Source organism: Eptatretus burgeri, chromosome 2 (assembly GCF_056783735.1).
Source record: "Eptatretus burgeri isolate ZD-2024b chromosome 2, Ebu_testis_v1, whole genome shotgun sequence".
Taxonomy (NCBI): domain Eukaryota; kingdom Metazoa; phylum Chordata; class Myxini; order Myxiniformes; family Myxinidae; genus Eptatretus; species Eptatretus burgeri.
This window is the reverse complement of record NC_140962.1, coordinates 120,566,470-120,580,279: the sequence shown is the minus strand read 5'-3', so window position 1 is coordinate 120,580,279 and position 13,810 is coordinate 120,566,470. Positions and strand designations below refer to the sequence as shown.

General features: G+C 40.8%; 1 protein-coding gene across 10 annotated transcripts in view; it reads right to left on the bottom strand.

Moving 5' to 3' along the window:
• The window catches only part of CPLANE1 (ciliogenesis and planar polarity effector complex subunit 1), a 286,624-nt gene extending 278,968 nt beyond the window's left edge, over positions 1-7,656 (bottom strand). For 6 of the 10 annotated variants that reach the window (XM_085871005.1, XM_085871010.1, XM_085871008.1 and 3 more), the window contains exons 1-3: positions 7,303-7,625; positions 6,471-6,565; positions 6,227-6,362 (exon numbers count right to left, since the gene is read on the bottom strand). In XM_085871005.1, the coding sequence (XP_085727131.1) occupies positions 6,227-6,362; positions 6,471-6,551 (217 nt within the window). In that variant the 5' untranslated portion in view covers positions 6,552-6,565; positions 7,303-7,625. Of the gene's footprint in view, positions 1-6,226; positions 6,363-6,470; positions 6,566-6,795; positions 6,814-7,302 lie in introns of those variants that run through there. The other 4 variants (XR_015055411.1, XM_085871012.1, XM_085871011.1 and 1 more) reach the window with 4 other exon arrangements.
• Positions 7,657-13,810: the final 6,154 nt, after the last annotated feature.

Sequence of the window (13,810 nt, the reverse complement as noted above, 5' to 3'; positions counted from 1 at the left end):
AGCTTTGCAACAATGCAAACTCATTGACATCCATGACCAATGACTATACTGTGTGTCAAGAGCATTACTTCTGTCAAAGCAGTTCCTAAGGCTGGAAGCCAACCCTGAACAGGAGACCAAACCATCCCAGAGTGCTGTAGATTAGGGCTGGAATGTGGAAAATTGGCCAGGGTACCAGCACACAGTGGCCTGCTCTTTTTTAAAGGTGCCATGGATGCTTTATATCCTTTTTGGAAGGATATTTAATGCCCACCAGTAAATGTAGGCTGCCAAAAAAAACACGGCATACTCTGATGCAAAGACATGCCTGCAAAATACCATGATGACAGTTTGTAGTACACACCAGAAATCAAACCCATATTAATCAGCTAATAAGTAAGAACACTATCTCTGAGCTACCACTTCTCTTCTTCGTATGGTTTGGTTTGGTTTGGTTTGTGCTGAGCGAACTCGCTGGTGAAATAAGAAGTTCTCAGCCACTCCTGGGCTCAGGCAATGAGCTGTTGCAGTGCATTCCATCCTCCATCAAGGTGGGGTTTGGGGTACACCTCGGTAAAGTGATCCGCTGTATGTATCGCACTGCAGTCACAAGTTGCAGTGTCGGCCAGGATGCATGCGTTGAAGTAAAGCTCCCAAAACCCATCCGAAGACAGTTCAGGCGGCACAACTCCTTGCACGGGAGGCAGTCACCAGTAAGCATGATATAGATTGGCAGCAAATGTTGCAATCCATCAACAGGCTGTTTCCTTCTCCACTCACCGAGGAGACACCATTATCTGCCCTGCCTGTGTTTGGCTGGATGAAGGGTTAGCATGTCTTGAGTCATGAGGCAGGCAATTCTCCTAGGATTCTGTGATACAGAGTGTGTGCAGGTTGCTCAGCTACTTTAAAGGCAGCCTGACATCGTACATGGTGAGGTGGGATGCTTGGCAATATAGGCAAGTCGTGAGTTAGTATCAATGATAGGCAGCCACTGATCACTCGCAGAGCAGAGTTGAGCTGCACATCCATTTTTTGTGCGTGCTCCTTCCCAAAACAGATATACAGAACTCTGCAAGTATGGAAGAGTGCTTAGTTGTGAAGTATGCTTTCCAGTCATAGCTGCAGAGCCTCCACAGTAGAATGACCCCAGCTGATATTTTTTCCAGCTACATTCTCTGCATGCTGGTGAGAGGTGAGGGTTCTTTCCGTTTTACCCATAGACAGTGGTGGACTAACGCATAGGCATACAGGGTCTGTACCGAGGAAAAATATATTTGCTGTTAAATGTTCTACACCAGATGCACCACCGTACTATTGTGTTTCCAGTTACGAGTTACCGTTCGGGGTGTTTCAGTGCTGATGTCGGTTTGATACCGTTTGGGGTTCTGCTGCGCAGTCGGCTGCACTCGAGCACAGAGTGACTGTCGCAGAGTTTCCCCACCATTCCTGGCCTGACATGCGCAGTGAGCCGAGATAAACAATGCATCAAAAGAATCTGAATGCCTTGTCTTTGATGGCAGTTGAGTCAGAACTGGTACAACAAACTGATTTTGACAACATAATACTGCATTTTTCTTCAAGCAAAACTGGGAAGAAACCGATTGCTTTAAAGGTAAGCAATGACATTCTAATTACATTTTTTGTTACATAGTGTGATGGTATTATTTGTGACATGATGCAGTGGTAAATTATCAGGAGTTTACAAGATTACAAACTTTATGATGTTTCATGTTATTACATTTACTGCGATCTCATAAGCCAGATATATATATACACATACATATACATAATCCTAATAAGTGTGTGTGTGTGTGTGTGTGTGTGTGTGTGTGTGTGTGTGTGTGTGTGTGTGTGTGTGTGTGTGTGTGTGTGTGTGTGTGTGTGTGTGTGTGTGTGTGTGTGTGTGTGTGTGTGTGTGTGTGTGTGTGTGTGTGTGTGTGTGTGTGTGTGTGTGTGTGTGTGTCCTCAACTCCAAAACTATAAAACCTCACAGCCTGAAACTTTGCATGCAAACGAAGAAAACTCCAAGGAAGTGCAACAGTGACAATTGGATGTTCGGGTGAATTAAAACATCCCTTTTGAAGATAATTAATGGCCTTATTTAATTTTAGCCTTCATCAGGTGAGCCTCGGCCACCTCGCTGTCTGGGGTCGAAAGGAGTTTCCTGCGTAACCTCGCTGGGGTCTGAAACCACCATGTTTTTTCACCTGCTCAACAATGCTCGACTTGGAACAGGCCGCAAAAGTTTAAATTATAGTTTGTTTGTTTTTCCACTTTCCTCACTCATTATTATATTAATGTGCTAAGCCATATTTTGTGGACGTATCTCCTCCGAAACTGCCCGATGGATTATCGCCACTTTCGGCATGCGGGTGCACTGTGGTCTCATGTCCAGCATATATTCTAGGGAGGATGGATTATAGGGAGGATGTCGGAGAGATTAAGCTGCGGTGCATCGTTTGGAAATGTCAAGATCTCTGACCTTGATTTCGCAGATGAAGCAGTCATCTTTTCAGAGACTTTACATATACTTTTGGGCGCCCTCGAGATGCTGAATTAGGAGTCGGACCCGCTGGGATTACGGTTTCCTGGATCAAAATTAAGATCCAGGCTTTCAATGACATCTTGGATGCTGCTATCTTGTCTGTACCTGATTGTGGCGCAGATGTTGAGGTCACGGGGAGATTCACTTACCTTGGCAGTGATATTCATGCCTCTGCTGGCTGTGAGCCAGAGGTCAATAGACGTCTGGGTCGAGCCTGGGGAGTCATGGATTCACTGGATCATGGGGTGTGGCGCTGCCGTTACCTGTGTGGGAGGAGGAAAGTCTGAGTCTTCAGGTCCTTGGTGCTTCCAGTCTTGCTTTACGGATATGAGACTTGGTCACTGACCAAAAATCTGAGACAGCGACTTAATTCCTTTCGTACCAGGTATCTTCAGAGAATCCTTGGCTATTACTGGTCGGACTCTGTGTCCAGCGAGCAGTTGGCGAGAGAGACTCAAATGAGATTTGTTACCTGCATAGTCCATGAGCGTCAGCGGCGGCTGTATGGACATGTGGCTCGTTTTCCTGACGCTGATCCTGCTCACCAGATTCTCGCAGCGGGGGAGTCTCGTGAGTGGAGGAGGCCAGTGGGCTGACCACGTGCCTCGTGGTTGCAGCAGGTTCACCATCATCTCAAGGAGATGGGGATGGGCCTGGCATCTGCCTGGGGGATGGCCAGACGGAGGCCCCTGGAGTACCGGCAGAAAGTGGACGCAGCGACGCACTGTTCTGGCACATGCTCCCATACCTGACCTGACCTGAAGTGCACAACACTTTCGGATTTTTGATATTACCCCTAGGGGCCGGGCCAGAGGGGTTGGGGTCATGGGGGTCAATTAAAAAAAATTGTCATAGCTTTTTAAATCAAGCATATTCATGAGTTATACATTTAACAACATATTTTTTTAAACACATGATGATCAGAGGGTGCTTGGGCGGTAGGGGGTGCTTCGTGGATAGGGGGTCAAAATAGCTCCTCCTACACAGTTTGAGATAGGAACTTGAAACTTTGGGACACAGTAGATATACAGTGGGGAGAACAAGTATTTGATACACTGCCGATTTTGCAGGTTTTCCCACTTACAAAGCACCGAGAGGTCTGTAATTTTTATCATAGGTACACTTCAACTGTGATAGACGGAATCTAAAACAAAAATCCTGAAAATCACATTGTATGATTTTTAAATAATTAATTTGCATTTTATTGCATGAAATAAGTATTTGATCACCCATCAACCAGGAAGAATTCCGGCTCTCACAGACCTGTTAGTTTTGTCTTGAAGAAGCCTTCCCATTCTCCACTTATTAACTGCACCTGTTTGAACTTGTTATCTGCATAAAAGACAGCTGTCTACACTCAATCAATCAGACTCCAACCTCTCCACAATGGGCAAGACCAGAGAGCTGTCTAAGGACATCAGGGACAAAATTGTAGACTTGCACAAGGCTGGGATGGGCTACAGGACAATAGGCAAGCAGCTTGATGAGAAGGCAACAACTGTTAGCACAATTATTAGAAAATGGAAGAAGTTCAAGATAACAGTCAATCTCCCTCGGTCTGGGGCTCCATGCAAGATCTCACCTCGTGGAGCCTCAATGATCATGAGAAAGGTGAGGGATCAGCCCAGAACTACACGGCAGGACCTGGTCAATGACCTGAAGAGAGCTGGGACCACAGTATCAAAGAAAACCATAAGTAACACACTACGCCGTCATGGATTAAAATCCTGCAGCTCACGCAAGGTCCCTCTGCTCAAGCCAGCGCATGTCCAGGCCCGTATGAAGTTTGCCAATGACCATCTGGATGATCCAGAGGAGGAATGGGAGAAGGTCATTTGGTCTGATGAGACCAAAATAGAGCTTTTTGGTTTAAACTCCACTCACCGTGTTTGGAGGAAGAAGAAGGATGAGTACAACCCCAAGAACACCATCCCAACCGTGAAGCATGGAGGTGGAAACATCATTCTTTGGGGATGCTTTTCTGCAAAGGGGACAGGACAACTGCGCCATATTGAGGGGAGGATGGATGGGGCCATGTATCGCAAGATCTTGGCCAACAACCTCCTTCCCTCAACAAGAGCATTGAAGATGGGGCGTGGCTGGGTCTTCCAGCATAACAACAAGCCGAAACACAGCCAGGGCAACCAAGGAGTGGCTCCGTAAGAAGCATCTCAAGGTCCTGGAGTGGCCTAGCCAGTCTCCAGACCTGAACCCAATAGAAAATCTTTGGAGGGAGCTGAAAGTCTGTGTTTCCCAGTGACAGCCCCGAAACCTGAAGGATCTGGAGAAGATCTGTATGGAGGAGTGGGCCAAAATCCCTGCTGCAGTCTGTGCAAACCTGGTGAAGAACTACACGAAACGTCTGATCTCTGTAATTGCAAAAAAAGGTTTCTGTACCAAATATTAAGTTCTGTTTTTCTCATGTATCAAATACTTATTTCATGCAATAAAATGCAAATTAATTACTTAAAAATCATACAATGTGATTTTCAGGATTTTTGTTTTCTATTCCGTCTTTCACAGTTGAAATGTACCTATGATAAAAATTACAGACCTCTACGTGCTTTGTAAGTGGGAAAACCTGCAAAATCGGCAGTGTATCAAATACTTGTTCTCCCCACTGTATGTATGGGGAAGTGCACAACACTGTCGGATTTTTGATATGACCCCTCAGATCCGGGCCAGAGGGGGTGGGGTCATGGGGCTGATTTTTTTTTTAAGTGTATTTACCATTGTACATGGTAAATTCTTTTATGAAGAACTTATATATGTGGCCCCCATGAGTGACAAACAGTCACAGGTTTTACTGTATTTATCTTATTGATTATGAATAATTATAATTAATATTATACACAGTTCATTCCTGTGATTAAATGGGTGCACAGTTCTATATTGCTGGACAGTGTTAAATCAATGTTTCATGAAATGTTGACATGCTTGCAATGACTTCTGATTTAGTAAACATAGTAAGTCTTTGGTCATAAAGCACATCAGATAGAAAAGAATAGTCAATCCATTTTGCAAGATAAAATTTCACCGAGCGTTAATGGGACAAAACAGTGCGTGCGGGAATATGCTATGGTGTGCCATCGACAACGTAGTTCTAGTTATCATTTCATATCATCACCCTCATAACAAAAGTGCCCGTCATTTTTTTCCAGTTTTTGAGATTTTCTGCCCAAGTCTTCTTCAGCCACGATGTAATCATCATAACGAGCAACAACATTTGTGTTTCATTTAGCTTCCATTAACAACTCTGTTCACAAGAAATAGTGAATAAATATTCGTTGATGAAGAATTGCTGCAGTTTTTTTGTGTTTTTCTCAAAACTGGAAAAAATGACCGGCACTTTTGTTATGAGGGTAACGATATGGAGCCTGCAGTTGCTGGTTGCGTCATCGCTGGGAGCGCAGCTGGGTGGCCGATGCAGTACCTCGTTTTACAGTAACAAGGTACTTATTTTGCCAACCTCAGAAGGATGACAGGCTGAATCAACCCACCTGGTGCTATTTAACGGCATGACAGGAATTCAACCTCAAGACCCTGAGATCTTAACTGTTAAAAGCCAACACCATACTATATGAATTACTATGATTCACCGATTATGATTACATTCCACGCATGGCATGAAGCTTTTGTTTTACACACATGCCTCGATTTTTTTACTTCCACGCTTCATCAATGTATGAAAATACCCACCTCCATTGGAAATCGCGAGGAGCCTAACCCTTGGCAGGAGAGGCTTAAGCTTCGAAACACGCAGACGAGTCCGCCCAGAAGGAAGCAGCAACTCACTGAATGTTTGCGAATCAAGCAGATAAAGTCCCTCCTTTTTCTGCACATGTGACGAGGATTGAAATGGGGACAGTTTTTGAAAATCAGACGTCAAGAACCTCAATGTGGGTCCAGTCATTGATAGAAACTCTTCATAGCAATGACTCACCTGCCCGAGCCACTGGATCCTCGGCCAAGGCTTTCGTCGACGAATAGTGGACGAGGCGATGACCTCCAGGGAAGCACGCATACCCAGCTAAGTACCTGCGACACAAGGAACAAAAACGTTCAAAACCTGCAGTCTAAAAACTCATGAGTCACGACAAGTAGCTAGGTGATTGACACCGGCTGAGCATAAAGAAAAATAAGTAAATAAATAATCGAGTGAGTCGGTAAGCGTTGCAAGACAAAGTTCAAAGTTCAAAGTCAAACACTGCTTGGCTTCACACATCAACCAGCATTTTCAGCTAGTGTCTCTGGTTTCCCATCCCTACCCGATCATTCAGATGGCCTTGAAGTCTCCACTCTGCTCTCTGCTCTCTACTCTCGACTCTCTGCTCTCCACTATCTGCTCCTCAATTTTAAAACCGAATTCCCATCTCACTTCAGAGTCGTGTTCAGTTCCCAACTTTGTTGTAGATCACTCGCCAAGTGACTGAAGCACCCAAGCAAGCACTCTATTCAAAACCGTTGATATGGAACGGCTGGCTTGGCAAGCGCTCGCTGGCTGCTTGGTAAGTAGTAAACACATCACTCATCAGGCCTATCCCGAGCTCTTGAGCCCCTTCACTTGGCCCACTAATCACCCTCTCCCCCTCCTCCCCCCCCCCTTCAAGTACCCCACACAGCATCAATCATTCAATGTACGACGTCCACAGTCTCGTAACTAAGCGAGGATCCGTAAGTGGACGACATGACAACACCTCGAACACCCATCGGCATCGGCTATTCATGAAACGCCATCGTCACTCGGTTATCAACGTGTTGTCGTGGAAACAAACCGGATTCAATGAATTCCATTCATCCCCCTCAAGTTCTTCGTAACGACAACAACTCCTCGATCTGAAGAGGTCGATGTTCGCGCCGCACTGGCCGCAACGAACCAACCAACCAACCAGGCCACAAACTCTGGACTCTGAACTCCGGACCCGTACAATATTCCTTAATGAGGTAACAGCAGCGACAATTACTCCGGAATGCTTCACAAGCAACGATCTCGCTATTTACGTCATCAATTATCTCATGATCATTCGTCACTCCTTTGAGACTTCAAACATGTTTTCTGATTTATTCGGGGCCTCGGGAGTTTCTTCCTTTTTCTCTCAATAATTTTTTTTTTTAATCCCCTTAATTTTTTTCTCGATAAATATATTATACGATTACATTTACTCTGGCGTTGGTCGAAAAAGAGCGTTTCTTTAGCTCCTTCTTCTTCTTCTTCTTAAAATTAATCTTCTTCTTCTTCACACGAATGAGATCATCACAGACGTCACGCAGGGCGTACGCCACGCCCCCAACATCAGATCACGCGGTCCACAATGTTTTCATTCGTCAAAAAAAAATCATATTTCTTTCGTTTTGTCATAAAAAATAACTTTGGTGTAAAATGTTTATTAAAAAAACAAATTATCACTTGATTCTGTATTCAGGTAATATGGAATAGGCAAAGCCTAGAAGCGAACGGAGAATTCTTCTTACATTCGATGCTGCAATTTCCGGTTACTTCGGCCTGGATTCGGGAACAGCGATCAAATCATGTAAATCACGATTAAAAATTATTTTTTGATGATGCGGGAGATATCTTTATTATAAAATTAGGTAGACTTAAAACTGCTAGATTATTTACTCTCCAGTTTTGTTGTTAATTTTTTCGTCATAAAGGTGTGATTGGGTATACTACAGATCAAATTAATTATTTGTGCATTTCTATAACCGTGATAACACTACTGCACATTACCTCAACATTACCTTCACAACGACAACGACACCAAGAACAGGATCTCATCTAAAAAAATTAATATTACCTCAACATTACCTTCACAACAACAACTACACTGCCTAGAACAGGATCTCATCTAAAAAAATTAATATTACCTCAACATTACCTTCACAACAACAACTACACTGCCTAGAACAGGATCTCATCTAAAAAAAATTAATATTACCTCAACATTACCTTCACAACAACAACTACACCACCTAGAACAGGATCTCATCTAAAAAAATTAATATTACCTCAACATTACCTTCACAACAACAACTACACCACCTAGAACAGGATCTCATCTGAAAAAAAAATCCTCAACATTACCTCCACAACGACAACTACACCACCTAGAACAGGACCTCATCTAAAAAAATTAATATTACCTCAATATTACCTTCACAACAACAACTACACCACCTAGAACAGGATCGCATCTAAAAAAATTAATATTACCTCAACATTACCTTCACAACGACAACTACACCACCTAGAACAGGATCTCATCTGAAAAAAAAATCCTCAACATTACCTTCACAACGACAACTACACCGCCGAGAACAGGATCTCATCTAAAAAAATTAATATTACCTCAACATTACCTTCACAACAACAACTACAACACCTAGAAGAGGATCTCATCTGAAAAAAAAATCCTCAACATTACCTCCACAACGACAACTACACCACCTAGAACAGGATCTCATCTAAAAAAATTAATATTACCACAACATTACCTTCACAACAACAACTACACCGCCTAGAACAGGATCTCATCTAAAAAAATGAATATTACCTCAACATTACCTTCACAACAACAACTACACCACCTAGAACAGGACCTCATCTAAAAAAATTAATATTACCTCAACATTACCTTCACAACAACAACTACAACACCTAGAAGAGGATCTCATCTAAAAAAATAAATATTACCTCAACATTACCTCCACAACGACAACTACACCACCTAGAACAGGATCTCATCTAAAAAAATTAATATTACCACAACATTACCTTCACAACAACAACTACACCGCCTAGAACAGGATCTCATCTAAAAAAATTAATATTACCTCAACGACACCGCCGAAAACAGGACCTCATCTAAAAAAATTAATATTACCTCAACATTACCTTCACAACAACAACTACACCACCTAGAACAGGATCTCATCTGAAAAAAATCCTCAACATGACCTCCACAACGACAACTACACCGCCTAGAACAGGATCTCATCTAAAAAAATTAATATTACCACAACATTACCTTCACAACGACAACTACACCGCCGAGAACAGGATCTCATCTGAAAAAAAAATCCTCAATATTACCTCCACAACGACAACTACACCGCCTAGAACAGGATCTCATCTAAAAAAAATTAATATTACCACAACATTACCTTCACAACAACAACTACACCGCCTAGAACAGGATCTCATCTAAAAAAATTAATATTACCTCGACACCGCCTAGAACAGGATCTCATCTAAAAAAATTAATATTACCTCAACATTACCTTCACAACAACAACTACACCGCCTAGAACAGGATCTCATCGAAATATATATATATATATATATATATATATATATATATATATATATATATATATATATATATATATATATATATATATATATATATATACATTACCTCAACATTACCTTCACAACTAAACTGCCGAGAACAGGATCTCATCTAAAAAAATTAATATTACCACAACATTACCTTCACAACGACAACTACACCGCCCAGAACAGGATCTCATCTGAAAAAAAAATCCTCAACATTACCTCCACAACGACAACTACACCGCCAAGAACAGGATCTCATCTAAAAAAAATTAATAATACCACAATATTACCTTCACCACAACAACTACACCGCCTAGGACAGGATCTCATCTAAAAAAATTAATATTACCTCAACATTACCTTCACAACAACAACTACACCACCTAGAACAGGATCTCATCTGAAAAAAAAAATCCTCAACATTACCTCCACAACGACAACAACACCACCTAGAACAGGATCTCATCTAAAAAAATTAATATTACCACAACATTACCTTCACAACGACAACTACACCACCTAGAACAGGATCTCATCCGAAAAAAAAAATCCTCAACATTACCTCCACAACGACAACAACACCACCTAGAACAGGATCTCATCTAAAAAAACTTAATATTACCTCAACGACACCGCCTAGAACAGGATCTCATCTAAAAAAATTAATATTACCTCAACATTACCTTCACAACAACAACTACACCGCCTAGAACAGGATCTCATCTAAAAAAATTAATATTACCTCAACATTACCTTCACAACGACAACTACACCACCTAGAACAGGATCTCATCTGAAAAAAAAATCCTCAACATTACCTCCACAACGACAACAACACCACCTAGAACAGGATCTCATCTAAAAAAATTAATATTACCACAACATTACCTTCACAACAACAACTACACCGCCTAGAACAGGATCTCATCTAAAAAAATTAATATTACCTCAACGACACCGCCTAGAACAGGATCTCATCTAAAAAAATTAATATTACCTCAACATTACCTTCACAACGACAACTACACAACCTAGAACAGGATCTCATCTAAAAAAATTAATATTACCTCAACTACACCGCCTAGAACAGGATCTCATCTAAAAAAAATTAATATTACCTCAACATTACCTTCACAACGACAACTACACAACCTAGAACAGGATCTCATCTGAAAAAAAAATCCTCAACATTACCTCCACAACGGCAACTACACCGCCTAGAACAGGATCTCATCTAAAAAAAATTAATATTACCACAACATTACCTTCACAACAACAACTACACCGCCTAGAACAGGATCTCATCTAAAAAAAATTAATATTACCTCAACGACACCGCCTAGAACAGGATCTCATCTAAAAAAATTAATATTACCTCAACATTACCTTCACAACAACAACTACACCGCCTAGAACAGGATCTCATCGAAATATATATATATATATATATACATATATATATATATATATATATATATATATATATATATATATATATACATATATATATATATATATATATATACATTACCTTCACAACTAAACCGCCGAGAACAGGATCGCATCTAAAAAAATTAATACTAGAAGCAAACGTAGAATTCTTCTTACATTCGCTTCTGACTTTACCTATAACTTGTTCACAACTGTATACACAATTTTCGGTTACTTCGGCCTCGATTCGGGATCAGCGATCAAATAATGTAAATCACGATTAAAAATTATTTTTTGATGATGCGGGAGATATGTTTATTAAAATCAGTGGAGGAAATATACACCATATCTGATATTTAGGTCTTTCATGTCTCCGACGATGCCTTTATCTCCCAGCATGCATCATTCCCCATGACAAAAACCGGAAGTAAAAAAAAAACGGAAGCAAAAAAAAACTGGAAGCAAAAGGGTCATAGCCAATGACACGGATTCCAAATTGCCAGGGTATTGTGTTGTTGTTGTTGTTGTTGTTTCCTATTCTCTCATGTGCACACATTAAGTATGAAGCTCACTACGTTCGCTATTAATAAAGATGTCAAAAAAAAAATAAGCTGACATTTTTACCAAACTTGTAAAAGGCACCAAATCCAAGATGGTCAACACTATAGAGTATAGAAAGTAGTGATGGATGTCATAAAATCAAGTGGCACAATTTTATAATTATTTTCCAGTAAAATGTTATTTAAAATTATTTATTACAGGTTTACAATGGTGTCTGGAGCCCATGACGTTGATAATTATACCCATTTTTATTAATATATTTATTTTTCGGAGTCGCCATCTGGAGTTTAAAATGGAGGCCTCAAATAAATGATGAAGGATTAAGACGAATCATCAAGTTTTTACCTCCACCACCAAAGGTGGCTTGAGGAATTCTATTTTCACCCGTCTGGTTCTTTGTCTGTCTGTCTGTCTGTGAGCAGGATCGATATATCAAAAAGTTATGGCTACTGGAGAGATTTGGAGGAAATTTGGTGGTCAGGTTGGGTGTGTGCCAAGGACGAATTTAGTCGATTTTGGTGAGGATCTGGCTTCTTATCTGGAGACAATAAATTTTTTCAATCATTCTTCACCAATCAAAGATAGGGCAAAAAATGATATCTCAAAAAGTTATGGCTATTGAAGAGATTTAGAGGAAATTCGGTGGCCAGTGTGGGTGTGTGCCAAGGACGAATTTAGTAGATTTTGGTGAGGATCTGGCTACTGATCTGGAGACAATAAATTTTTTCAATCATTCCTCACCAATCAAAGATAGGGCAAAAAATGATATCTCAATAAGTTATGGCTACTGGAGAGATTTAGAGGAAATTTGGTGGCCAGGTTGGGTGTGTGCCAAGGACGAATTTAGTAGATTTTGGTGAGGATCTGGCTTCTTATCTGGAGACAATAAATTTTTTCAATCATTCTTCACCAATCAAAGATAGGGCAAAAAATGATATCTCAAAAAGTTATGGCTATTGAAGAGATTTAGAGGAAATTCGGTGGCCAGTGTGGGTGTGTGCCAAGGACGAATTTAGTAGATTTTGGTGAGGATCTGGCTACTGATCTGGAGACAAGAAATTTTTTCAATCATTCCTCACCAATCAAAGATAGGGCAAAAAATGATATCTCAAAAAGTTATGGCTACTGCCCAGGTCGAAAAACCAGTTAAAACCAGTACACATTTTCAACTAGTCTCTATTGGTTCTAATTGGTCTTTAACTGGTCTCTATTGGTTTCAACTGGTACCAGTTAAATTCAGTCAGAATTCCAATTTCCCAGTTGAAAAAACCAGTAGCTCATATTTGTACCAGTTAAAGTCTTACTGGTTCCAGTTGATACCAGTTGCAATGTACTGGTCCCAGTTGATACCAGTTGCAATGTACTGGTCTCCCAGTTGATACCAGTTACAATGTACTGGTCCCAGTTGATACCAGTTAGTTAAATACAATTGTATTTCAACTGGTAATATATAACTCTATTCCAATTTCCATATTAAAACCAGTAAGAAACCAACTGGCTTTACTGGTACCAGTTGGCTACTGGTTTTCAACTGGTACCAGTTGACCAGTAAGCTACTGGTCTTTACTGTTTTTTTGACCTGGGTGGAGAGATTTAGAGGAAATTCGGTGGCCAGGTTGGGTGTGTGCCAAGGACGAATTTAGTAGATTTTGGTGAGGATCTGGTTCCTGATCTGGAGACAAGAAATTTTTTCAATCATTCTTCACCAATCAGAGATAGGGCCAAAAATGATATATAGCATGATATCTCAAAAAGTTATGGCTACTGGAGAGATTTAGAGGAAATTCGGTGGCCAGGTTGGGTGTGTGCCAAGGACGAATTTAGTAGATTTTGGTGAGGATCTGGCTACTGATCTGGAGACAAGAAATTTTTTCAATCATTCTTCACCAATCAGAAATAGGGCCAAAAATGATATATAGCATGATATCTCAAAAAGTTATTGACGGATTTGG